The 23,829-nt window shown below is 51.4% G+C and overlaps 9 protein-coding genes across 9 annotated transcripts; 3 read left to right on the forward strand and 6 right to left on the reverse strand.

The window, feature by feature from the left end:
- Positions 1–723: 723 nt before the first annotated feature.
- On the forward strand, positions 724–3,353 carry N7511_010116 (M28 family metallopeptidase; the record flags this gene model as incomplete). Its single annotated transcript, XM_057132493.1, has 2 exons — positions 724–3,117; positions 3,171–3,353. 2 exons carry the CDS (start codon positions 724–726, stop codon positions 3,351–3,353), a joined length of 2,577 nt encoding a protein of 858 aa, XP_056980481.1.
- Positions 3,354–3,818: 465 nt separating this feature from the next.
- Positions 3,819–5,942, reverse strand: N7511_010117 (uncharacterized protein; the record flags this gene model as incomplete). Its single annotated transcript, XM_057132494.1, has 4 exons — positions 3,819–4,527; positions 4,611–4,983; positions 5,039–5,742; positions 5,791–5,942. 4 exons carry the CDS (start codon positions 5,940–5,942, stop codon positions 3,819–3,821), a joined length of 1,938 nt encoding a protein of 645 aa, XP_056980482.1.
- A 144-nt stretch (positions 5,943–6,086) lies between these two features.
- On the forward strand, positions 6,087–7,826 carry N7511_010118 (alpha-keto acid decarboxylase family protein; the record flags this gene model as incomplete). The annotated part of the gene is made up of 1 exon (XM_057132495.1): positions 6,087–7,826. One exon carries the CDS (start codon positions 6,087–6,089, stop codon positions 7,824–7,826), a length of 1,740 nt encoding a protein of 579 aa, XP_056980483.1.
- A 410-nt stretch (positions 7,827–8,236) lies between these two features.
- Positions 8,237–11,640, reverse strand: N7511_010119 (DUF1765 domain-containing protein; the record flags this gene model as incomplete). Its single annotated transcript, XM_057132496.1, has 2 exons — positions 8,237–10,790; positions 10,841–11,640. 2 exons carry the CDS (start codon positions 11,638–11,640, stop codon positions 8,237–8,239), a joined length of 3,354 nt encoding a protein of 1,117 aa, XP_056980484.1.
- A 1,983-nt stretch (positions 11,641–13,623) lies between these two features.
- On the reverse strand, positions 13,624–14,143 carry N7511_010120 (ATP synthase subunit H; the record flags this gene model as incomplete). The annotated part of the gene is made up of 3 exons (XM_057132497.1): positions 13,624–13,886; positions 13,982–14,060; positions 14,117–14,143. 3 exons carry the CDS (start codon positions 14,141–14,143, stop codon positions 13,624–13,626), a joined length of 369 nt encoding a protein of 122 aa, XP_056980485.1.
- A 952-nt stretch (positions 14,144–15,095) lies between these two features.
- N7511_010121 (transcription factor SUA7) lies at positions 15,096–16,148 on the forward strand (the record flags this gene model as incomplete). Its single annotated transcript, XM_057132498.1, has 1 exon — positions 15,096–16,148. The coding sequence occupies one exon, from the start codon at positions 15,096–15,098 to the stop codon at positions 16,146–16,148; it is 1,053 nt and encodes a 350-aa protein (XP_056980486.1).
- A 466-nt stretch (positions 16,149–16,614) lies between these two features.
- On the reverse strand, positions 16,615–17,019 carry N7511_010122 (uncharacterized protein; the record flags this gene model as incomplete). Its single annotated transcript, XM_057132499.1, has 1 exon — positions 16,615–17,019. The coding sequence occupies one exon, from the start codon at positions 17,017–17,019 to the stop codon at positions 16,615–16,617; it is 405 nt and encodes a 134-aa protein (XP_056980487.1).
- A 549-nt stretch (positions 17,020–17,568) lies between these two features.
- Positions 17,569–18,924, reverse strand: N7511_010123 (uncharacterized protein; the record flags this gene model as incomplete). The annotated part of the gene is made up of 2 exons (XM_057132500.1): positions 17,569–18,215; positions 18,369–18,924. The coding sequence occupies 2 exons, from the start codon at positions 18,922–18,924 to the stop codon at positions 17,569–17,571; spliced, it is 1,203 nt and encodes a 400-aa protein (XP_056980488.1).
- A 1,588-nt stretch (positions 18,925–20,512) lies between these two features.
- N7511_010124 (uncharacterized protein) lies at positions 20,513–23,312 on the reverse strand (the record flags this gene model as incomplete). Its single annotated transcript, XM_057132501.1, has 4 exons — positions 20,513–22,036; positions 22,095–22,499; positions 22,592–22,995; positions 23,138–23,312. 4 exons carry the CDS (start codon positions 23,310–23,312, stop codon positions 20,513–20,515), a joined length of 2,508 nt encoding a protein of 835 aa, XP_056980489.1.
- Between the last annotated feature and the right edge of the window lie 517 nt (positions 23,313–23,829).

Raw genomic sequence — 23,829 nt, forward strand, 5'->3', positions numbered from 1 at the left:
AACAATGAATCGTTCATCAGGAATAGTCCACCGCACATCGTAGTCCAAGTCAATGGAATCCCCAAACAGTCGAAAATCAAGCAAATCCCAGACGGATGGCAACGGTGTAGAACTCAGTCTTATCTCGGCGGGACGATTTTCCGATCAGTCCTGCCACTAGACTGGACACTATGGAGTCCAGTCGAGAATATACTACGGTAATGCTAAGGTCCGACTAACGGAGTACGGAATCCGTGTGGCATCACTCGGCTGTGCTCAGATCATCATGACGCTAGGGGGTATGACCTTATATTTGGGGAAGTTGCAGGACGAACTTAGTGTTCATACTCCGTACCTTATACCGACTCGCGGAGAATGGAGATTATAAGCCCCTATATTGATATATTGGAATATGCAATATCCTATAAGATCTAATAAGTGAACTTCAGTTCACTTATAACTGAACTGATGACTCCCCCCGGTTGAGATATCCTTACCGCCTATTTGGTGTTGCAGTGCCAATGCCAATGCTTCGTAATGCCGAGCGTGGGTCAACTCCGGGGGCGTCTGCCTGGCTTCACCCTCTCCTTATCTCTCTCTCGGGACTCTTGCACATAACCCAACGGCATCGGGAGGATGTCGGACGTCGCTCATTTATCATTCACTTCTAGATCATGATCGTCTTGATCTTCGCATTCGCGCTAAATACCTTCCACTGCTCCCCGGAGCCCCGTACCATCCACCATGGGCGACGAGAAATATGATTATCAAGCCCAACCCATCCCCTCCTATGAAGAAGCCACCGGTCAGCCCTCCTCTTCTCGATCAGACCTCGGCGACGGAACAGATGTAGAACGACAGGGGCTGCTCGGTCGAGACCATGCCGCTACACGAGGCTATCACCCGCCGACGGTGGAATCCGCGCGCTCCAGTCTCGATGACTTAGATTCCGCGGCCTCACACTCAGATCGGGGATCAACCGAGGAGTTGAGACGGGAACTGGAGCAAATGGATGTAGATGACTCCGCGTCGTCCTCCTTGACGGGCCGCTCCCGTCTAGGCCATCGGTTCTCCAAACAGCTATCGAGTCTGACCCGCACGTTATCGGCCATCCAACGACCATTTCAACGATATATGCCCAGCTTCCGCTTCTCGATCAACCTGGGCGATGCCCGCGCCCGCTTCAAGGATCAGGGCTGTATCATGATGCTACGGCTTTTCGCTCTTTTACTCGTAGTCGCCCTGGTCTATGTGTTCTTCATCGCAGACATCTTCAACATCAACAGCCGCATGGTCATGGGTCAGTCATATAGTTCGGCATCGGTGGAGAACTTTGTGCAGGGTCATATCAACGAAACGAACATCGCCGAGAACTTGCGCCGCGTCACCAACTACACCCATGTGGCCGGAACGGAAGGCAGCTTCGTGCTATCACAATGGATTGAACAGGAATTCCACAAAGCTGGGTTCGATGAAGTCTCGCGTGAGGAGTTCCAGGTGTATCTCAACTATCCACGCCAGGATGGCAGGAGGGTGGCTATTATCGACCCGCCTAATCTCGCTTGGGAGGCCAAACTCGAGGAGGACAACGCCAAAGATCTCGTTTTCCATGGACATTCCAAGTCAGGCAATGTCACTGGGCCCCTGATATACGCCAATTTTGGATCTCGTGATGATTTCAAGGCTCTTGCCGAGAAAGGAATCGACTTAAAGGGCTCCATCGCGCTAGTCCGTTATTACGGGACTGAAACAGATCGCGCTTTGAAAATTAAGGCAGCGGAGTTGGCTGGCGCGGCGGGTTGCATTATCTACTCGGATCCCTCAGAGGATGGATTCGTCAAGGGTCCCGCTTATCCCGAAGGCCGCTACATGCCCAGTGATGGTGTCCAGAGAGGCGGTGTCAGCATGATGTCGCAGGTTGTTGGAGATGTTCTCAGTCCTGGATTCGCATCCACCCCGGGAGAAAAACATCGTTTGGCCCCTGAGGAAAGCACTGGGTTACCTAAGATTCCCAGTCTTCCACTTGCCTGGCGCGATGCCCAGCACCTCTTGCAGGGGCTGAAGGGACATGGTTCGAAAGTGCCAAAGGAGTGGGTTGGAGGCGTACCTGAAGTCTCAGAATGGTGGACTGGAGATCAAAATTCTCCCACTGTTCATCTGATGAACTTGCAGGATGAAGTCGAGCGACAGCCTATCTACAATATCCATGGAAGAATTCTCGGTATGGATGAACGCGATAAAAAGATCATCGTTGGCAATCACCGTGACTCGTGGTGTATGGGCAGCGTTGACCCCGGAAGTGGAACTGCTGCTTTCCTGGAGGTCGTGCGTGCCTTTGGTGAATTGCTCACCTATGGATGGCGACCGCTCCGTACCATCGAATTTGTCAGCTGGGATGCAGAAGAATATAATCTCATCGGCTCAACAGAGCATGTCGAGAATGAGATAGAGGAACTCCGTGCCAATGCATTCGCATACTTGAATGTTGACGTCGGTGTTTCTGGCTCCAAGTTCCGTGTCTCGGCATCCCCAGTTTTTGAACGCACTGTGATGCAGGTTCTCGGTCGTCTTTCAGATCCTTATGCAAATGCAACACTCAAAGATCTCTGGGAGAAACGAGGCACAAAAATTGAGCCACTTGGTGCGGGCAGTGACTATGTTGCATTCCAAGACATTGCAGGTACCTCAAGCATCGATTTCGGGTTCGAAGGTGAACCTTTTCCATACCACAGTTGCTACGAGTCCTACGATTGGATGGTTCAAAATGCTGACCCTGACTTCCAATACCACAAAATTCTGGCTCAGTTCTGGGGTCTTCTTCTGCTTGACCTTGCAGAAAACCCCATGCTACCATTCGACGTGGAGGCCTATGGTACCTCGGTGACTGGATGGGTGAAGGACTTGGATGAATTTGCCAAATCAAAGAAGGCCGAGGTCAACATGGAACCCATGTTCAAGGCGGCGGCTGAACTTCAGGCCAACACTGCTCGCTTCCAGTCCTGGAACAAAATCTGGCACGACACTGTATGGGGCCTGGGTGGATATGAAAGCAATGTCATGGCTGTCCAACGAGTGAACCACAATGCCCGAATGGCCAGTCTTGACACCAACCTGCTTGACCTAGAAGAGGGTGGCGGTGTAAGTACACTTCTTTTCCTACTCTGATCCGCAACCATAACTAACAATCCCAGGTCCCTAACCGCACACAATTCCGACACGTCATCTTCGGTCCAGAGCTTTGGTCCGGCTACGACGCAGCCCTCTTCCCTGCGATTGTAGATAGCATCAACACTGGAAATTGGACCCTGACCCAATACTGGATCGACCGGGTTGCCAACATCATCCACACAGCCAGCGACAAGCTGCTCCACTAATGTATTTTACCCTTTTCCCTCTCGACCTTCCACACCTCTTTGCAATGTCTCGGCAATCTCTGATGCCTCAAATTGCCTTGTCGTGTTCTATACGAGCACTGTACAGCCCGACACCTTGTCGGCAAGCCTCATACCTACCTTTCTGTGAGATTTCTCACGCTCTATACCATCTATGCATGTTAGCTCATACCGAACATGGCGGATTTCCTTCTGTTGGTTCTTTTGGTCGCTTCTTATACATGTACCTATTTTCTCATCCTTGTCTTGAGGGATTGGCGTTCATATGGGGAGATATCACATTCTGTATTTAGCTTATTACGGGTTAGACCCAATTGCATGGTTTATTTTTTCTACGGGCAGCATTCAGCCACTATTCCTTCATTAACGAAGACTCTATCATCGTCTCTTCCCAGGCCCTCCACGCGCCTGGTAACATCTATGATACTGTACATCAAAATATTACAGTCACACACTCGGCAACCCAGGCTCAATGCCCCCTAAGAAAGGATGATCCGCCAAGGACTGCCAAAATCCAGCCTCAAAATCCCACAAATCAACCCCCAACCCTCCAGCCCACTCATCAACATCCCCACCACCCAGTCCACCACCACCAACACCAGCAGAACCACCCTCCCCACCCGCAATCCCCGTATCCGCCCCGGAATCCAAAAACCGCTGAATAGTGCTCGTAGCCTTCTCAAGCAACGCAAAATTAGGATCCCCAGGCCGAACAATCGTCCCAACCTGCACCTCCGCAACAAAAACACTTAGATCCTGCACCGCCCGAGTCCTTATAGATACCGACCCAGACCCAGAGCGCGGAATACACTGCTTAAGCATAGCAAGCAACATGATCCCCGCCGCAGGAAGCCCATAATAAGCAACCTTCCAAATTAACCCGGTCCCAGAATTCGTGAGTTGGTCGCGCAGCAGGATGATCTCCACGACCAGCGTGAGCATCTGACTCGCGGTGTTGATTATCGAGGCTGAGGGTTCAGTGGGGGATTTCAGCAGGAGAAGGCTATGCAGGAAGAGGACGTGCAGATGGTGGAGGCGCACGCTTGCTATAAAGTCGCGCTGGAAGGGGGACTGCGTGCATTGCTTCAGACTTGCTTCTAGGCGAAAGTGAGGCGGGAGGGATTGCCATTGGGTTGTTGCTTGGGCTTGGATCATGCTGGATTGGTATTTTAGCTTCTGCTTCTTCTTTTTTTTTTCTCTCCCCTTCGGGGAAGGTGAGGGTGGTGGGATCGGATCTACCTTGCTCTCTGGGCACATCCCGGATCGTGCTTGTCTTGGAGTAACTCCCATATCTCCTCTTTGAGTGACGCACATAGTGCTGACCAGCGCGTGTCGGCTCCATACCCGGCTTCTGCGTCGGCGGTCCAGTCCAGTGAGTTTGGGGCGTTTTTGCAGGATGGGATTTGGAAATGGCAGAAACGCTTGTTCATGCGTGGTGGGCGGCCGAGGAAGATTGCGATGTTCTTGTCGGCGGAGTAGATGCGTGCGAATGCTGTTTTGCGGAGCTCCATGAGGAATTTGGGTATCCCTGGCTTTGCTTCTATGTTTTCATGGTAGCCCAAGGCGAAGGTTGAGGATATGGCGTCACCTAGTTTGCGCCAGGAGTGATAGCCTTTTTTGGGTTAGAAAATGTGTGTGGGGTGATAAACTGGATAAGTATGGCTTACTTTGGTCTCCGTCGACGTAGGAGTGAACGATAAAGTTCTCGTATTGCATTATTAGTTGGAGGTCGTTTAAACAGTCCAGTGAGAGAGATATTTCCAAGGCAAGGTCGCAGAGTTTCGTGCATAGCCGCTTGAGGGTATATTGTTCTTGTTCGGTGGTATATAAAGAAGGAAAAAAGGCGATATCAATAGTAGCCCGGGTGACAGCAGCGAAGAAAATACCCAGTGTCTCCCAGCGGGAGTTGTGATCCAACAATTGGGCTGAGAAACTGGCGAGATCGGAAGTCTCGTCGAATTGCAATGGCTGGGCTGAATTCTGCAAGAGACGTCTTGCATAGACCAGATGCCAATTCTCGTCATGATATGTGAACAGCTGGCTCACACTCTGGGTGCATTGTGCGACGAACGGCTCTGCCAGGGCTAGATTTGCTCCTTTGGCTAGCCAGAATGTGACGAGGTCTCTCATGGCAGGTAGGTTGTATGTCGTCAGAAGATGCTTGAGAACATCCGCACCTTGTAGCACTAGATGATTGTCGCCAAACAAAGTCGAGTTCAAGGCTTCTGGTATAACCTGATGAGCTCCGACATTATCTCCATCCGGAGTAATATGTTTGAAGATGGCGGCATGGCTGGATGATCCAAGATACCCGGGGTTCGGATATGGATTTCGCCTTGGATTAAAAGATGGTGATTCACTTGATTCTAGGCTGTCAAACAATTAGTCGGCCGTCAGTCAACTCCAGCATGGAACATACCTATGCTTTTCAGCCCTCTTCCGCTTGAAGGGCGTGGTTCTGTAAATACATATCCCCTTGGCAGTGCTGCACCGCGTACAAACCGGCTGCTTATGATCACAGGCCAATTTAGCCTTTCTACAGGCCTCACAAGCAGCCAGACGCGACGACATGAGGTTGGAGTAAAGTCCGACGAAAAGTTGAAGCGGCTAACAGCGGAGTGTTCGGCGAGTCGGAGTATTCAGATGCGGGGGAGAACATCTATAAAAGACGGAGTGTTCGTTTCTCCGAACTCTTTCAACTTCACACTTTCCATCATGACTCAAGAGACAATCAAGCTTGCAGAATATCTCTTTCTTCGACTCCGACAGCTCGGCGTCGAGTCCATGTTCGGTGTGCCTGGCGATTATAACCTCCGTCTGTTGGATTTCGTCACTCCGGCTGGCTTACACTGGGTGGGCAACTGCAATGAGCTCAACGCTGCCTACGCCGCAGATGGATATGGCCGTGTCAAAGGCCTAGCTGCTCTCATTACTACCTATGGTGTCGGAGAACTGTCCGCGTTGAATGGTATTGCTGGGGCTTATGCCGAGAACACGCCTGTCGTGCACATCGTCGGAACACCCCCGCGCCCGCTTCAAGATGCGCGCACGTTCATGCACCATACCTTCTCGGATGGTGATTACCGTCGGTTTGCTGCTATGTCGACACATATCACTGCTGCGCAATCCCGCATCGTTGATGCTACCTCGGCACCGGAGAAGATCGACTGGATCTTGCAGCAGGCATTGATCCATAATAAGCCTGTTTACCTTGAAGTTCCCGATGATATGCCTGATGTCCTTGTATCTTCTGCAAACTTGAAGACAAAGATCACGGTTCCCACTCCTCCAAGCTCGGCTCAGGAGCCTCAAGTACTGGCACAGATTATGGAGCGGATTTACCAGGCTGAGCGTCCCTTCATCTTGGTCGACGGAGAAAGTACAGGTCTCGGTATTGTCGACCAACTCGATGCTCTGATCAAAGCAACTGGCTGGCCAACCTGGACATCTGTCTACGGCAAGGGTTTAGCCGACGAGCAACTGCCCAACGTCTACGGCCTGTACGCTGGAGGATTCGGTGACGATGCCGCAAAGGCATACTTCGAAGAAGCAGATCTAGTTCTGACATTCGGCCCGCACTACAGCGACACAAACAGCTACTTCTACACAACAATTCCCACACCCAAGGTGGCAATCACATTCTCCGGAAGCAACATCCAAATCAAAGACCAGACCTTCCGCGACATGTCAGCAAGCAACATGCTTTCACAAATCCTCTCGAATCTCGACTCAACAAAGCTCATCAAAGCTGCCGGTCCCCCAAAGACAAGCCTCACAATCGACACCAACGCCCCCGACACAGATGCCCTAGTCCAAACCAACTTCTACCCACTAGTAAACCCCCTCTTCAAAGAAGGCGATATCATTCTCACAGAAACCGGCACAGCAGCCCACGGCGGCCGAAACTTCACCCTACCCAGCAAATCCCGCCTCTTCGGCGCAGTAACCTGGCTCTCAATCGGATTCATGCTCCCAGCAACCCTAGGAACAGCTCTGGCACAGCGGGAACTGAACTCAAACACACCCAGCAAGGCACAAACCATTCTCTTCATCGGCGATGGAAGTCTGCAAATGACCGCGCAGGAAATAAGCGTTATGATCAAGAAGAAGCTCAACATCGTTATCTTCATTATTAATAACGATGGCTACACAATCGAGCGCGTGATCCATGGCCGCAAGGCGGCGTACAATGATGTGCCGTTCTGGAGACACTCGCATGCGTTGACTTATTTCGGGGCTGAGGAGGAGCATGCTGCTCAGAATACCTTCCAGGCGCGTACGGTTGGGGAGTTGAAGAGCGTTTTGGCTGATGAGCGCATTTCTCATGGGAATGGGGTGCGGCTGGTGGAAGTGTTTATGGATCGGGAGGATGTCCAGGGGGCTTTGCTTTACTTGTTGAATAAGCAGCTTGCTCAGGAGAAGGTTGATGAGGAGATGGAGAAGGCACAGAAGTAGGGTTGTGTTTTTTTTCTGCTTTTCGTCTGTCTCTTTTTGTCTAGATGGACAGTCTACATAAACATCTAGATCGTTTTCTACGTTTTCAATGCATCGATGGGAATATCATTTGATAATAGTGAATTGTATCTTAGTATGATTAGGGCATATCGCTAGTGCCGCAGAAGAAGAAAACCCAATAGGGGGAAAAAAAGGAAGGAGAGAAAAACACCAGGCTATTTCAACGCCTTACCCTATGCTCCAGAGCCGCCATGCACACCAGATGAGGTGTGAAACTTGAAGAAAGAAAAAAAAAAAAAATAAGAGCCAGACAGGGAAGAAAAAAAATCATCTGTCTGAACATGTCACGAGACTTCTATCAATGGTCCGTCGATATGTGGAGAGGCTGGATCTCTCATGTTGTTTTCGGTTTATTTGCGGAAGCTTTCGACGCCTAGTGTTGGGGTTTCCACCACGCGATCAGTGGGGACGCCTTCATCACGTCGGCGGGCGAAGAAACTGTCACATTCTGAAACAATGTGGGCCCATTCTGCAAGGGCACGGCCTGCATATTTGCTAGGCACAAGGTGGTCGTGAGTAGGTTGAGGGAGTTCGGGTAAAGGAGACTGTTTGATGGCAGGTGTTCTTGGCCATGTGTTTGAGGTAGGTTGTGTGGGTGTATCATCGGGACTCATGGGGTCCTCCGGGCCCTCTGATGCGGTTGTTTCGCTTTCAATATCCGACGGTGATGGGTTCTCGGATGCGGTGTCATACTCTGACTTTGAAGGAGACCGCCGTTGCTCGACGTGCAATTGAGAGGCCACGGGAAGACAAGGAGTGAAGAGCCTTTTGTTCTTGGTAGGCCACTGGGGCCGATCCATCCATTCCAGAGAGAACTTGAAGAAGAATGGCTGATGTGGAGGAGTTTTCGGGCGGACAATCTCCTCGACGCTGCTAGTTGGAGTCTGCTCATGGTCATCCATACACTTGCTATCGGAAAGTATAGTCAGATCTGTATCATTGGTATCAGAGTCTTCAGAGCTTCTGGTGCTGATGTCACCGTCACCAGAACGGGCGTTGGAAGAACTGCCAAACATGGCCTTGAGAAGGCCCCATCGCTTTTTGGCGGGCTGGCTATCTCCATTCGGCAATTCTGATGGTCCATTCCGCCGTTGTGACATGGTCGGATCAGAACGAGCTTGTGGAACAACTCGGTCGAAGCTGACAAACAGATTGACCGGAGAGAGCTGGTTGTCACATCGTATGATGATAATTCTTCGTCCTGGGGCCGGTGTGCAGGGAGCAGAAGAAAGAGGAGCCGTCATGCCTTCTTCTGCCTTGGATTGAAACCCAATGTAATACTCCCAGACCCGCAGGAGACGATCTGAAAGGGTCTCGTATATCATCGAATCGAGTGACGATGGATCGGGATTGAAGCGTCCAACCCGCCAGCACAAAAGACGGTGGAAATATGCTCGCACCATAGGACTCCAGTGGTTGAAGTAGTGATAGAAAATCGGCTCGAATAACAGGAAGTCCAGACAGAGAGAAGCTTTTCTTTCGTCCGTCGCAGTCCATGTACCCCAAACGGTATAGAGGAAGGAGAAGACGCGCACCTCGGTGAGCGAATTGTGGCTCTGCATCATTTGTCGACAAACTTCAAGCCAGAAGCTCCAATCAAACAACTCCGTTTCGATTGACTGAGCGTAGCGAGTGATGATTGGAATGATCTCCTCGAGGAAATCACACAACAAGAAACACGCATTGTGGTCAAACAGAGACGTCTTCTGCGCAGCAGCCTTAATGATACCACAAAAAGATTCGGCAAAGAGCAATCTGGAACGATTCGGTTCCGCGGATTGTTCTGATAGAAAGTCTCGCAGTAGAATAATCAACCGATTCTCTGCCATGGACCGATGACTGTTGCTGCCACTGCGAAGATGATGAGAGGAGGCCGAGGCGTCAGGCGATTCAATCAAATCATCAAATGTAATCGCTGCAGCGGAGTGCGGATCGGATGCTTGCTGTGTCGACTGCTTGTAGATTGTTTCCTCGAGGACCAGAAGAAGCTGTGCATGAACCAGCAACAAACCAGGTGCCAGAATCCGCTTGCCCTTTTCGGTTTCTGGGGGTAAATACTCCGAATACAGAATGTGAATGTACTTGACAAATACAAAAAACAAATCTGTGTCACGCCCGGCCCAGCGAGATACCCACGGGCGATTCCAGACAATACCTGCGGTGTTAAGAGGTGTTTCTGGCTTCTGTCGCAGATACCGCAATAGGGGTGCTTGTGAATGGAAAGCAAGAGGACGAAGTGCAGGTGGGAAGCATAGAGCGAGTTCTTGAGTGTATGCACGCGTGTTGCCTGTACGAGACCCGGCCGATTCTACCAGAATCCGTCGAAACATGCCAGGAGGAGTACACCACAATCGAACCAGAATTTCGGGGACTCCGGGACAGAAGAAAAAGGCGTACGCGCAAGCCTTTCCGCAGAATGCCACCAAGCTTGCTGGAGCATGTCTCATAGACATTCGTTCAACCACAAATGCCATCTGGGACAGCAAATTCTGGATAAAGATGTTGCGAATATTGTGATGGATCGATTCGACCAGGAAATCCGATCCTGATGAGGCCGAGCCATCGGAAGTTTCTGACATGGAAGTTGACGCATATTTCAACGAATCTGTAGGTCCACTGTTTTGCTGTGCCATGGGAAATGGGATGCGCCATTCCGGTCGGGTCATGATGCCCACCACAGCCTCCAGAAACACTGGTCTGTCTGTCCCTGAGATGGATTGATTATGCTTGCCATTGAGCATCTCTAGCATTCCAATCCACCACTTGTTAAGAATGTTGACTCGTCGGTCCAAGTCCTCTGGTCGGAGATCCTTGCAGGACGCGTGGAGATGATGACGACCAAGAAAAGGGAGGAGACAAGTCCGGATCACGTTCGCTTTTAGAGAGCTAGATTTGGCTTGGAATCTGTAATAGGGGTCAGCAATTGCAGGAACAAGCTCACTGGCTGTACCTACTTCTGGTAGTCCGCCTCCAATCCACGAAAGATTCCCCATAGCTCGTCCTTTTTCCGGGACGAATCCCCGCCAGGAATTGCATACGACGCAGCCGTTTCTGCAGCCCCCTTCGGCATCGGTGGTAAGACTGGTGTTGAAACCGAGAGTGAAGCTGTAAATTTTTCGAACGAGGTCCTGTGCCGTAAAGAATTCCCCGAGGGACTGTTCGGAGAATCGGTACCGTCTTCGGGGCCCTTGGCCACCACTGCCACCATAGGACGACGCGGACGTTTGTAGAGTATGGTTCTTCTGCGAGAAGGCTGTGGCTGATCATCGTCTGCTTTTCGACCGGCTCGAGTCGGGGATTGGTCTTGTTGCTTGGATCGTTTCGCCGACGGGGAAGGAGAGCGAGAGGAAGAGCCCCATGGTTTCCTGGCCAGACTGACTATTCTCCCAGACATTGAACGGCTCTTCGAGGGCCGTACGGCAGGCTCGGGGGCTTTTGTTTCCGGGACGTGCGATTCTGAATCCTTCAAATCCTCTGATGACGACAATGTGAAACGTGAGACGGTGGCTGGCTTATCCTTGGAGCGCTGAGAGGTCCGACGCAGGATGTCCTTCCCCGCAGCCACACTCTCCTTGGTGGGCGATTTAGACAACGCTGGCACGGCATAGTCGGAAAAGGTGCGTCTTAGACTGGGTTCTGTCGTTGTTGGGCTATGAAGATCGGTGTAGCTGGCGGCACGAGAGAGCTCGGGGTTACCATCGGTGAAGCTGGGGGTCTCTATCGGTTTCGGTGTCTCGGGAGAAGGCGAAGACATTGTCTTGAGGGGGGAGAACTGGGTGATGAGGGAGTTATAAGCAGGTCATTTCCCCTTGACTCGGCGGAAGCTCGGCGTAGAGAAGACCAGCTCCTCTGTGCACATGTATTCCGGCGGTAATCAAGCGTGCATAGGAACCAAAATTCCAAGACAGGGGGGTGGATGAAGAAGGCTGTCAAATATTAGGTAGATCTATGCGCTTAGCAGGGCGCCACTCCGATTGAGCAACTGATCGACGGGGGATATGAGAGTCTCCCCAAGGGTCCGAGTGGGGGAAGTGAGGGAGGGAAGAAGGTCAAGGGAGGAAGTTGAAGATATAAGTTCAACTGGGGGGCTCAAACCACGTATAACTGTGAGATCCCATGGAATATATGATTCATTATTTCATATCTCTCTTAGATTAACCCCGTTCCATTTAGAGTGAGACAACTCGAGTTTTCTACTCCACTTTCTCTTTCCCCCCCGTCAGCCCGAGTCCTTGATGCCTTTTCTCAGCCCCAATTGCAAGGTATCTACACGCGATAGAGCCAATAGAATCTTCTCCGGAAGATAAAAGGGCATAATTCACCGAGTGTTGTACTCTGACGCTCGTATCCCATTCTTCCTACGTGTACAGGAATGTTCTAGGTATGCCCGCTCATACATCATCGGCCACTCTTGCTGTATATCGATCCCGCATTCTTGCCAGGACCTGTTTTACGTAGCCGAGTCTGGAAATGGAAATCTCCTCCCGATCCACGGGATTCGGTGGGCGTATCGATCTATACTCCATACTCCATACTCCATATTACATTTACTGCATTCTCCATCCCTCCCCCCCCCCCCCCCCAAAACTCCCGATATGGCGTCTGCTCAGGGCCGAAGCATAAGACGCTTAAATAGAGATAGATGGCGTGGATGTGCCATACTTTATTTTCATTCCCTGGGATGTATCAACTTGGTGCCAGGTACAAGTGCCATGCCGACACACCATGGATCACATTGCACAAGCCCTTGGCCAATGTGTTCATGATACCCCCTGCGTGGGAACGAACCGAACAAACCTAATAATTTGGTTCTGTGGAGTCTTGGGTTTTGTTTGGTGTGGGTGCGTGGTGACTCTGGGACAGTGGACATCTGTGAAAGTCCCGCGTTCCCAGTCGGTTCCTCACAGGGATATCGCTGAATCTCAACTTGGGGACGGGACACACTTGCATCTGAGAGGTGTTCCGCAGGAATGTGGAGAGCTGACACGTCGAGTCGATCGCAACGCTTCCGGCTGTTGGGAACATGTGTTCGTGAAGTATTGATCTATCCGTTGCAGTTGTGGATTCGGATTAGTGCCAATAGTGACTTTGATATCGACGCCCTCATCTGTACATGTATGTCCGCAACGACTAGCTTGCCACCCAATGCTTCTTCTTCCCGAGATAACTTACCGTGTAGATCGGTCGTCTTTTGTTACAAGTCATGATCCAAGTTGCTTTATTGACATGTACATGCGCTGCGCCCACCGGCTCTGTCGGCGGCGACAGCTCTCTTGCAACCTCGAACGGGTTAGATAGTATTCAGAGCCACTTGGGCTTATACACTTTTCAGTCCTTCATATCATGATTGGCTTTGCTTCCTCTACTTTCTACGGGTAGAATACATACCCCACGTGGTAATCAAAGAAGTCAACAATCCATTGTTTATATCTCCATTGTGCAGACCCTACCACAGTACACATATATGATAGAGCTAGGCCGTCAGGATGGCTATTATCGGAATATGGGATACTTACTCCAGGCAGTCTTCTGAGCCACCCTCTCAGTTCAGGGCCATGCTCCGACGTCCGAATGTGATATGGGCCAGAAAATGGAAAAAGAAATCTCAGTGTTTCAAAATGTGGTCTAATTTACAAGCTTCAGGACCCGAGAGGCGGCCACATTAGTTGTGGCACGGGCATTGCAAGCCGTCCCCCCATATCTCCCCAGACCTTGCTAAAATGAAATGAAAAGGCACTTAGTGGGCGGCGGGAGCCTCCTCTTCCTCCTCGAACCAGCTCTCCTCGACGGGGGCGGCCTCACCGGCGGCGGCCTGGCCCTCGACCTCGACCTCCTGGGACTCGTAGGCGGAAAGCTCGCTGGCGAGGTTGGCCTCCTCGGGAGACTTGGGGGCCTGGGGAGCGGAGAACTTGTGGACGTGCTCATCGGCGTCGTTGGCCTTGAGAGGAATGGGCTTGAAAGCCTTGAGCTCGCGGAGGTAGAGGTCCTGGACGGGGTCGGCTAAAGGTGGGTTCGGGTTAGCGATTGCATCATCCAAGGGTGATCGAAGAATATTGGCCCCAAGGGCAACAAATATCCCAGTCAAGAAAACATACCCTGACGGATGGCGGAGGTCAGGAAGGTGCGGCGAGCGACCGAGACCTGTTGCCGAGAGGCACGGGTGAAGAGGGTGCGCTGTTTTCGCGTTAGTGGTGGGTTGACGCGGCGGAAATCAATCAATCAGGACTTACCGAGGCCCGGAGAGACTGAGACATCATCTTGACTGAGGAGGTGTAGATGAGGGAAGAGGGTTGGTTCTCAAGGATAGATCTGATCCGTCTTTCCGTGAAGTTGGAGGTTCAAACGACTTCTGTTCGGAAAGATGGCTTGGCGCTGACTCAGCCGGGTCATGTGCATCCGAGTCTCTTCATTTGTAACAGTAGGCTCATAGCTGCTTTGTTATTGTGGGTGTTGTTGGGTTTGTTAGCTCTGTAATATAGGTATCGCTCAGCAGACGAGAACCACAGAAGTGAGCATAGAACAATCCAGAACCAACAGCCCTCAACTTGCCCATATTCGAACTGTCAATACCACGTGACAAGCTTACCAAGCCCGATTCGGACTTCTTGCTCATTCTGCGACTCTCGTCATATCACTCTCTCATTGTCCCTTCCGTCTCCCCCAGTCCTTGACTTCGTGTACTCATCCTCTCATCCTCAGCCTGTCCCCATTTCGTGAGAGACCTTCTTACGGAGACCTTGACTGGTTCAACGCGGCTGGACACGCTGAGGCGAGGTTTCTGTTTCACTTTCGACTCGAAAGCGCAGACTGGTGAAGGCTCTTTCTGACTGGGGGTGAACCTTCGAACCCCGAGGGGCCTGATCGGTAAAAGGTAACAATGGCCTCTATGTTCCAGTTATGCATGGCTTTGTTCAAGGCCTCTGCCATACAACACTGCCATGGTTCCTTGACACAAAGCACTTGCTCTGAGATCTTGGACTAACATCGCTGTGAAAACAGTGGCTTTGAGCATTTCGCTATCTCATCTTTGTTCCTCTCCTGAGGGATCCTCTCCAGGTGGCCCTCTTTCTTTAACGCTACACAGTCGCCAAGCTGTATTCGCCACTCTTTCTTCGCTATTATAACCGCAAATACAATATTCGCAAAACCCCAAAGATTATCGCAAAAAGACGCACCGAAAGATTTGAACATTCTCTGAAATTACTCAAGATGGATTCTCCTGCCGTGAAAGCTGAGGCCGCGGCCCCGTGGAAAAAGAACCTCTCCGCCCACCTCCTCTGCCCCGAATGCAAGGAGGTTCCTCCCAACCTTGAATTCCCCGACTCGCACGAAACCGTCTGTGGCTCTTGTGGTCTTGTTCTTGCAGACCGCGAGATCGACGTACACTCCGAATGGCGTACATTCTCCAACGACGATCAGAACAACGATGACCCCTCCCGTGTCGGAGACGCTTCGAACCCTCTGCTCAACGGTGCTCAGCTGGAGACTAGCATTGCCAGTGGAGGATCGGGACACCGTGCCCGTGATCTGTACCGCGCGCAGAACAAGCAGTCCAACGAAAAGGCGAACAAGCAGCTCATGGCCGCTTACAAGGAAATCGGCGCCCTGTGCGACGGCTTCAACATCCAGAAGACTGTGGCCGACACAGCCAAGTATCTTTTCAAGGTAGTAGACGATGCCAAGGCATTCAAGGGAAAGTCGCAAGATGTTATCATTGCCGGGTGCATCTTCATCGCATGCCGTCAGTGCAAGGTCCCACGTACCTTCACTGAGATCTTCGCCGTGACTAAGGTTACCCGCAAGGAAATTGGCCGCATTTACAAGGCTCTGGAGAAGTTCTTCACCTCCCAGAACATCGAGCGCTACAACGCTACCGTCCAGAGCGGCGGAGTCGCGGATCCCAATGAGGGCTACACGGCCACCACCTCGACCAAGCCCAGCGACCTCTGCAACCGTTTCTGCAACCTTCTCGATCTCCCATACCAGGTCACTAGCGTTTCTATCTCACTCTCGGACCGTGTCACTGCCTCTGGCTCCCTGGCCGGACGTTCTCCCCTTTCCATTGTCGCAGCCTGTATCTACATGGCTTCGTATTTAATGGGTCACGGCAAGACAGCGAAGGAGATCTCCCAGGTCGCTCACGTCAGCGACGGAACTATCCGTGGTGCCTACAAGCAGCTTTATGGTGAGCGTGAGAACCTGGTCGACAAGGACTGGATTAAGGACGGAAAGGGTGACTTGGCCAAGCTGCCTGTCAGCTGACGATCTGCGCACCTTCACCTTACATTGCGCTATTTCATTTCCATTTTATCTTATTCTCGCTGGCGATTGGGGGTTTTAACCCATAATGGAACAGTCTTCCGCTGTACACAGAACAGACATTAGATCTACTCAGCAATTGATCTTCCATGAACTCACTTTTTTGTCAACTCGGTAACACGTAGAGATCACAGCATAGCCCTGAAGTACAACACTAAGTTCAAGAAACTTTCTACTCTGTCGACATAGTATTGTTCTCTTCCCCTACAATACATAGTCTCAAAAAGTCCAACCCTGATTGAATTTGATTCATTCACATTGACTATACTAAATAACAAATATAGAAATACAAGACCGAATCCACAGGTCATACATGTACAGTGAATCCATATTCCTAGATTCCATCCCAAAGCCAACGCCATCACCCCGAAACCGAATAAACAGAGTAAAATACACCCTCAACGCTAACTCATTTACTCTCAAAGTTGCTCTCAGGACTGCCCTTGTCACCCATATGGTTATAAGGCTTATCATAGCGATCTTCCATCTCCTCGTTATGCTTCTTGACATCCTCAGGCAGATCGTCTTTCAGGTTACCCTCGTCGTCCGCAATGGGCGACTGGTTGCCATCGCGCAAGGTTGGCTTGGCATTGTTTGAGGGGATTGGGTGGTTGGGAGAGGGCGAGGCTTGATCTGTCGGAGATGGAGGTGTTTTGTCTTGTTTTTGGGTGTAGCCTCGGGTTTGGGGTTTGAGTTGGGTTGTTGGTTTGCTGAGTGGGGAGGAGATGAGTCCCGGTTGGGCCTTGTTTAGACGGAGGATGGAGGAGGTGGTTCCGGACTGGAGGGTGTTGCGGAGGCGTTGGATTGTTGCCATTTTGGGTGGTGGTGGTGTGGTTGTAGGTTTGGTATATAGTGGGTGGGTGGTTGTTGGTTGTTCACCTGGGAGGGGGAGGTAGAAATTGGTGGGTGAGGTGTTGTGTGGAGATGAGGAATGAGAGTGAAACCCCAAGCTATATATAATATATAACGTACCCCGGATTGCTCAGGTTTACAGGTTTTCCTACTGTATGGTTCTCCCGGCTATGACGTGTGGCGATGTCATACCGGATATGCCAAGAGTTTGAGACTTTAACCTTATGTTTCTTTGCATTTACACATTCCGTTGCAGATATGATGATTGCCAGTACTTGGTATTATTGACTGCCCCTGAAACCAGATGCAAGAATAAAGCTCCCCCCCAATCCATAAACATAAACATTAACATATGCACCAGGCCCATTTTCATAGGATGCACCTATCTATACCCATAAAGAATATTCACACGCTGAATAGCTAAGGATGATTAGAAAAGAGACAAACAGAAAGACATAACAGGAGAATAATGAAACCCCAATGCTCCAATTGAGCTGGGTAGTCGGTCCAGTCACTGACGTGTGAAAGACACGTTTTGACGTCCCACATTGGGATCTTGGACGGCCTGACTGGCACCTCGAGCAGAGTCCACAGTGTTCTGGGTACTCGATATATCGGTCGGAGCTGGTGTCAAGTCAGAGAACTGCTCAGAAGACTCGCCCTCGTCGTTCCCACGAGCTCCTGTGCTAGACACATCACTGATCTGGCGCCGATGAGGCTGCGACCAGATGTCTCGCGAGCTGTCACTTGAATCTTGTGGCCTGGTGGATGACCCAGATATACGAGACAATGGAGGAGGTACTTTTTGATGTGATCTCTCGTCTTTTCGCTTGTGAACTGGAGAGGTTGGCTCTGGACGAATGTTGGATGCAGGTGGTTTTGGAGGTGCGGAAGGATCATGGGCTGGCAGGGTTAGATTTTGTGATTGCGATTGTGATTGCGATTGCGATTGAGGTAGCAGACTCTCTGGCGGAGTCCAGTGGTGAAAAGAGAGAGGAGGTGGCTGTCGGTAGTCCCATGCCCAATTGGGAGGAGCGGAAAAATGAGGCGGGGCAGTAGTCGTGTATCGTGCCCCAAATGATTGAGACGGGCCCTGGAGCTCCATTGATCCAGGGGGGCGAGAGTCGGGGCCAATGATAGGGAATGAATGTCTGAAGCCTGAGAGGTCGTGTGAGCAAAGTACATTTGGTCTTGGGTGTGGTCTTGGGGAATTCAACGGTGGCAGCCATCTACTTCGAAGCCTCAGACGCGGCCAATGGTGCTGCACCTGTCGCAATATATGCTGATTGAAAACAACAGACGTGAACTCACCAGGTGATTGCTGTACAGGCTGTGTCGGCTGCTGAGCTTGAGACGGCGGGTTCATGGCAGACCCTGGTCCCTGATAGCTCTGCTGTGGAGCCTGTGCCGATGCAGAAGACAAAGAAGGCGGCTGAGATCGAGGCAGAGCTGGAGGCAACGCTGGAGGCGGAGCTTGGACTGGAGCAGCTCTAGTCGCGGCCGACAATTGCTGAAGCTCTGGAACCGCAGACACCGGCGGCACCGTCGCAGCACCCTGAACAGAAGCAGGAGTACGCTGGAAAGCGGCAAAAATCAACGGAAGCAGATGGGACGGCACCCCAGCTCTCAAACAATCCGCCAGCATGGACTGCTCAATGCGGCGCTGTTCCAGAATCAAGCTCTCCTGCTGCGTCCTTTCCTCCGCTTGCTTGCGACGATCCTCCTCGGCTTTGGTTCGCAGCCACTCGGTCATCTGCTCGCCCTGCCATCCCACCGGCGGGGGCGGAAGGGGATTCGGCAAGCTTGGTGGTCGTGGTAAACGGTGCAAGCCAGACGGCGGGACCAAGTCATTCTGATGCGAGCCCATTGAAAGGGGCAGTCTTGGAAAACAGGGTATCTCATCCGGCGACGACTCGGGCTTTACTGGGAGTTGTCGGGGTCGTTTGTGTCTTTTGCGAGAATCACGAGAATCACGAGAATCATGGAGATTGTTCCCCTGTGATAGAGTAAGTTTCATAGTTGAAGAGAATTGGCAGCCGCGACGGGCCTGACAAGAATATTACATGAGGGTTAGGAGAGAAGCAGAGATCTGGAGCGGTGCCTGTGAAGATTTGCAGAGCTACCCGATTAGGAAACGACGTACTCTTTGGGGCAAAGCCCCATAGGTACGTAATGCGCGCGTGTTATAACAGTCGAAACGGGGATTGAAACAGGAGAGTCTGGACCGATGAAACATCGCGGGTCGGTCCGAAGCCAATTGCTTCCCAAGAGCGAGGATGGGACATGGAGCTATTAAGAGTTTCTTCGAGACCGAGACATTAGGGCTATCCGACAGAGACAGTCATTTAGAGCGACTTCCCAGCGGGAATATAGAAGAATCTCCAGACTAAAGAACAATGTGCGAATAAGCAAGATCTCACAGTCCAATAACACTCGGCATATCTCGAGGGATGCGCAAGCGTTGATCCACTCCTATTTTAGGTTCCGAAGTCGAATTGTACAGCTCAGACAAAGGGGAACGCCCAAAGGGAACGCCAGTGCCAAGTACGAGATGCATATATCTCGATAGTGAGATCGGAATAGGTCGATTTCTCCAGGCCCGTCGGCTCGACTTACTTCAGAAGTGGTGGCTTCATTGGGAAAAGAGCAATCCGCTGCCCCCAATGGAGAACGCCCATCTCCTATTTGAGAGCCTCACGCTCGCTTCGGTGGAATAGCGGTCGTATTGCAGCGTCATAGCTTGGCAAGTCTCAACTTATGATGCATGGTCTGCTGCTGCTGTTCATCCGTACTGTCGGGTGTCCATCGCAGGTACTGGAGAGACGATCTGGCATAGATCAGGTTCTTGGATACATAACATACAGGTAGATCGAAGTCCTCAAGTGTTGGAAATGAGAATCGTGAACATGAAACGAGATCCCCCTCCCAAATCATAGATGAATCTGTCCGCTGAACCCTTTCACCTCCTCCCGACCTGTGGGTATACATGCAGGTGCCGGTGGAATCCATTGGCGGCCCTGGGGCGGGCCTGGCGAGGCAAAGCTGATAAGCTGACGTGCGATCGACTAAGCCAGTAGCGGAGAGAAAGCGGAGAGAAAGAGAGAGAGAGAAAACGCCATGCTCATTCCCTGTCCCAACACGTTAAGCCAAGACAACTCAACCATCAGTGCGCGGAGCGGGCTTCACCGAAGCGAGAGACATGCACCGATGTCGTCTACAGTACAGTGTGCATGGAACTAAGATATTAGGCACCAAATTGACACCAATACAGACACAGATGCAGATACAGATGCAGATGAGATCCATTTAAAATATATACTCGACGTAACGATGCCTATGCCAACATGCCATGCAAGCCCCGCATCGCACATTTCCCTAGAATGAAAAAAAAGTGGCAACAAAAGCGGGAAAAAGAAAGAGACAGGGTATCGGCAATGGTAATTGACTGGGCGCGTTCATGCATCGCCGCGATCGAATCGGCTAAGAACTTCTGGTGGAACGGTGGGGATGTACTTGCGGGCTCGTTCGCGATTCGTGCCGCCGAAGCCGGCGCCGTAGCTGATGAGCATGTCGGTGCTGGTGGGGAGGGAGAAGGGGAGGAAGAGGGTTGGGTCGAGGATGACGGAGTTGCCGCCGCCCGGGCGTTCGTCGTTCCTGATGGCGACCATGCTGGTTGGTCTGGAGGAGGCACCGGCGGAGCCAGGGGAGAGACCTGGGTCGGGGGATGTGGGTGCGTCGGAGGGGTGGTCCTTGGATGGTGTTTTGGGACAACCGTCTGCCGCGTCGGATGCTGGTCCAGCGGCGGCTTTCTTCTTCTCATCGTGGAGTTTTTGTTGCTCGCGGTAAAGGATCTCCGGGTCGCGCTGCATCTCGAGGAGGAACTTCATGGCTTGCTTGGTGAGACCCTTTTCGCCGACTTCTGGACGGTAAGACTTGACGGCGTGAAGGAGCTGGGCGGGGGTGAGTTGTTGGAGCTGAAGAAGGGTTGTCACAAGGGACTCGTGGTCGTCGCCGAGTGACGAGAAGCATTGCAACCACTGGAGGAGTTGAATGACTGGGGCCAGATGTCGTCGGGCGGCTTCTATCGTGGTCTCGCCGGTGCAAGATGTAGAACCATTTTCATAGTGCTCTGGTTGTCGATTATTGGAGCGCGCCCAGTCTTCGAGTGTTGACACGTTCATGCGGATCTGCATCGCCTTGGTGCGCGCCAGGTACCGTTTCGTGCTCATGATTCGGTTAAAGATCTCAGCACTGAGCCAGTAAAGCAGCTGAGAGAGGATCTGGGTTGCGATCACCGAGTGAACGTCATATAGATCAAGTACAAAAAGAGTGGATGAAAGTAAAGAGGTGATGTTTCGGGGCGATACTTGCGCTCGTCGGCGCGGAGATGGAGGCCGGAATCGCTTCTCGGCAGGTTCAGGGGTCTTATTTTTGTTTTTGCGGAAGATATTCCACTCGTTTTGGAAGGTAACGTCCTCCAGTCCAGGGATGGTCTCATGATCCAGCATAGCCGCATCCAGGACTTTGTTCATTCGACGCTCGGCGTCACGAATGATGAGAATGAAGATTTCGTTGATCAACTCTGCCAGATGCAGCTGGAAATCGACTGTAGATTCTACCAGGCCGCCATCTTTCTTAAGATAGTGGAGAAGTAGCGTGGCATTGGACAACCAAAATGCTTGCATTGTCATGTCCCACTGGTAGCGTTCGACAACATCATTGATCTTGTCCATGGCAGAGGTCAACAACGTTGCGAGCAGCTCAGGACTGGCATGATAATGCGCATAACGTGCACTGAGGAAGAGAAGATTTGCAGGCACGGGCTTTTGAGACGGAGACCGCTGGGGGGTCATGTTGGTAATGATGATATCCAAAATGCGCTCCAGTTCGTGATCCTGGAAGACGAACATCTGGTCGTTCAGACACCGATCCCAGACGAACTCCTGTTGTTCTTCTTCTAACTCATCCTCATCAGATGGCTGTTCAGCAGTCAGTCCATGTCCATGCCAGGTAATACACGGGTACTCTCCAACTCACCTCGAATTTCTCGTCAAGCCCTAGACTGGATAGATCAACTTCTAAATTGATAGCGCTCTCTTCCATCATCATTCTGCGCTTCATCTCGCTTTCAGCCAATTCTTCTTCAAAACGGCCATGCGCCAGCCCAGCATCATAGAAATCATCCTCAATACCCGCGGAACCAAAATTATATCCATTCTCATGCAGATATTCGGATATCTCACTCCCAGGCTGGGCAAAGTCAAGTGCAGTACCCCCAGAAGAAGACTTAATGTCCGGCGAAGCCCCATTGTCAAGAAGAATCTTCGCAATACTCTTATGTCGGTTCGTCATAGCCCACATCAGCGCACTCCACTGATTGCGATCCTGCTTGTCAACCCAAGCCCCAGCTTCAATAAGCGCAGCCACGACCTCTTGATGACCCTATAAGAAACCGTCAGTTACACATTCACCCCAAGCCAATCCCAACACCGAGCCGAAGGCAGAGAGAGAAAAAAAAAAAGAGGGAAACCTACAAAACAGCTAGCATAAATCAACGGCACAGTCCCCTCCTCATCAGGCATATTCACATCAACGAACGGCCTCGCAGCCCCACGAACAAGTTTCCTTACGCGCTCCACATCGCCATTACTAGCCGCCATATTCAAGCTCTTCTGGAGTATATCGCGCTTCTCGTCATCCGTAAGCTTCTCATCAACGGCAATGGTCTCCTCGTCCGCGCTGAGCGAGTCCACCTCGCGATGCGCGGCCTGGGCAGCTAGCATTTCCATCAGGCGGGCGTCGCTGTCTTCTGGATCGCGGTCGCGGTGGCCGTAGGCGGCGCGGAGTTCGTGCTCTGTGTCGTGGGTGTGGTCGTCGAGTGTCAGGCTGAAGGGTAGGGGCTTGGCTGCGACTGGTGTTGTTAGGTATTGGGATTGGCCTGTTTCAGTGATTAGTTTGCGAGTTGACATTGGATTTCAATATGGATATGGATATAGATATGGGATTGCGAGGATTAGAGCTGCGCTCTTGTTCCATTCTGTTTCCCTCTTCCTCGTTCTCTCTTCTCGATCCGTACTCACCTTGCCAGGCATCGTACATTTCAGTCTCGGCCTGAAATATAGGAACAGAGCGACGGTCGTCCAGAGACTTTGGTAAATCATCAGGAAGTTCCTGCTTTGGTTCATGGAAGGCGATATCATGATCGGAGCGGACGGAGTCCTCTGATCCCCCGCGCCGCGGCTCGGTCGTGTCCATCGTGGCGGGCTGGCTGTCCGGCCCTGAGGGGGGACATCAAAGGGGTCGGAGAAGGTTGGATGGACCGGGCGCTTGGCCTGAAGAATTGGGCTAATGTATTGGGGTGGTTGCACCCGTGGAAATTGGGCCGTTTGGAGAGAGAGGTGTGGTGGGTTGAGAATGGTCGGGAGCCGAAAATGGTGTTCCGTTCCTGGATGATCGGGACGACATGACGCAGCTTCTCTTGGTGTTGGCTCTACTTTGCTAAAAACGGTGTTTATTGTTTAGTTTGATAGATATTTTGTATAAAAGCATGTCTATTAGAGGATATGTAAGAACTATTTGATTGCTAGTTTTAATTCTTAAACTGCATACGTGGGGTCAAAGTGACTATAAGTTGATAACTTTGTGTATTATATTATAAGTTGACCTGCAATGCTAGTAAAAAAAAAAGAAAGACAAACGCTATCAACGAAAGACAAATCAGCAAATGCAACGCTCGATGCAGAGATGCTCTGAAACCAGACACGACATAGCA

This window comes from Penicillium nucicola (assembly GCF_028828085.1).
Source record: "Penicillium nucicola strain IBT 29836 chromosome Unknown utg000010l, whole genome shotgun sequence".
Classification (NCBI taxonomy): domain Eukaryota; kingdom Fungi; phylum Ascomycota; class Eurotiomycetes; order Eurotiales; family Aspergillaceae; genus Penicillium; species Penicillium nucicola.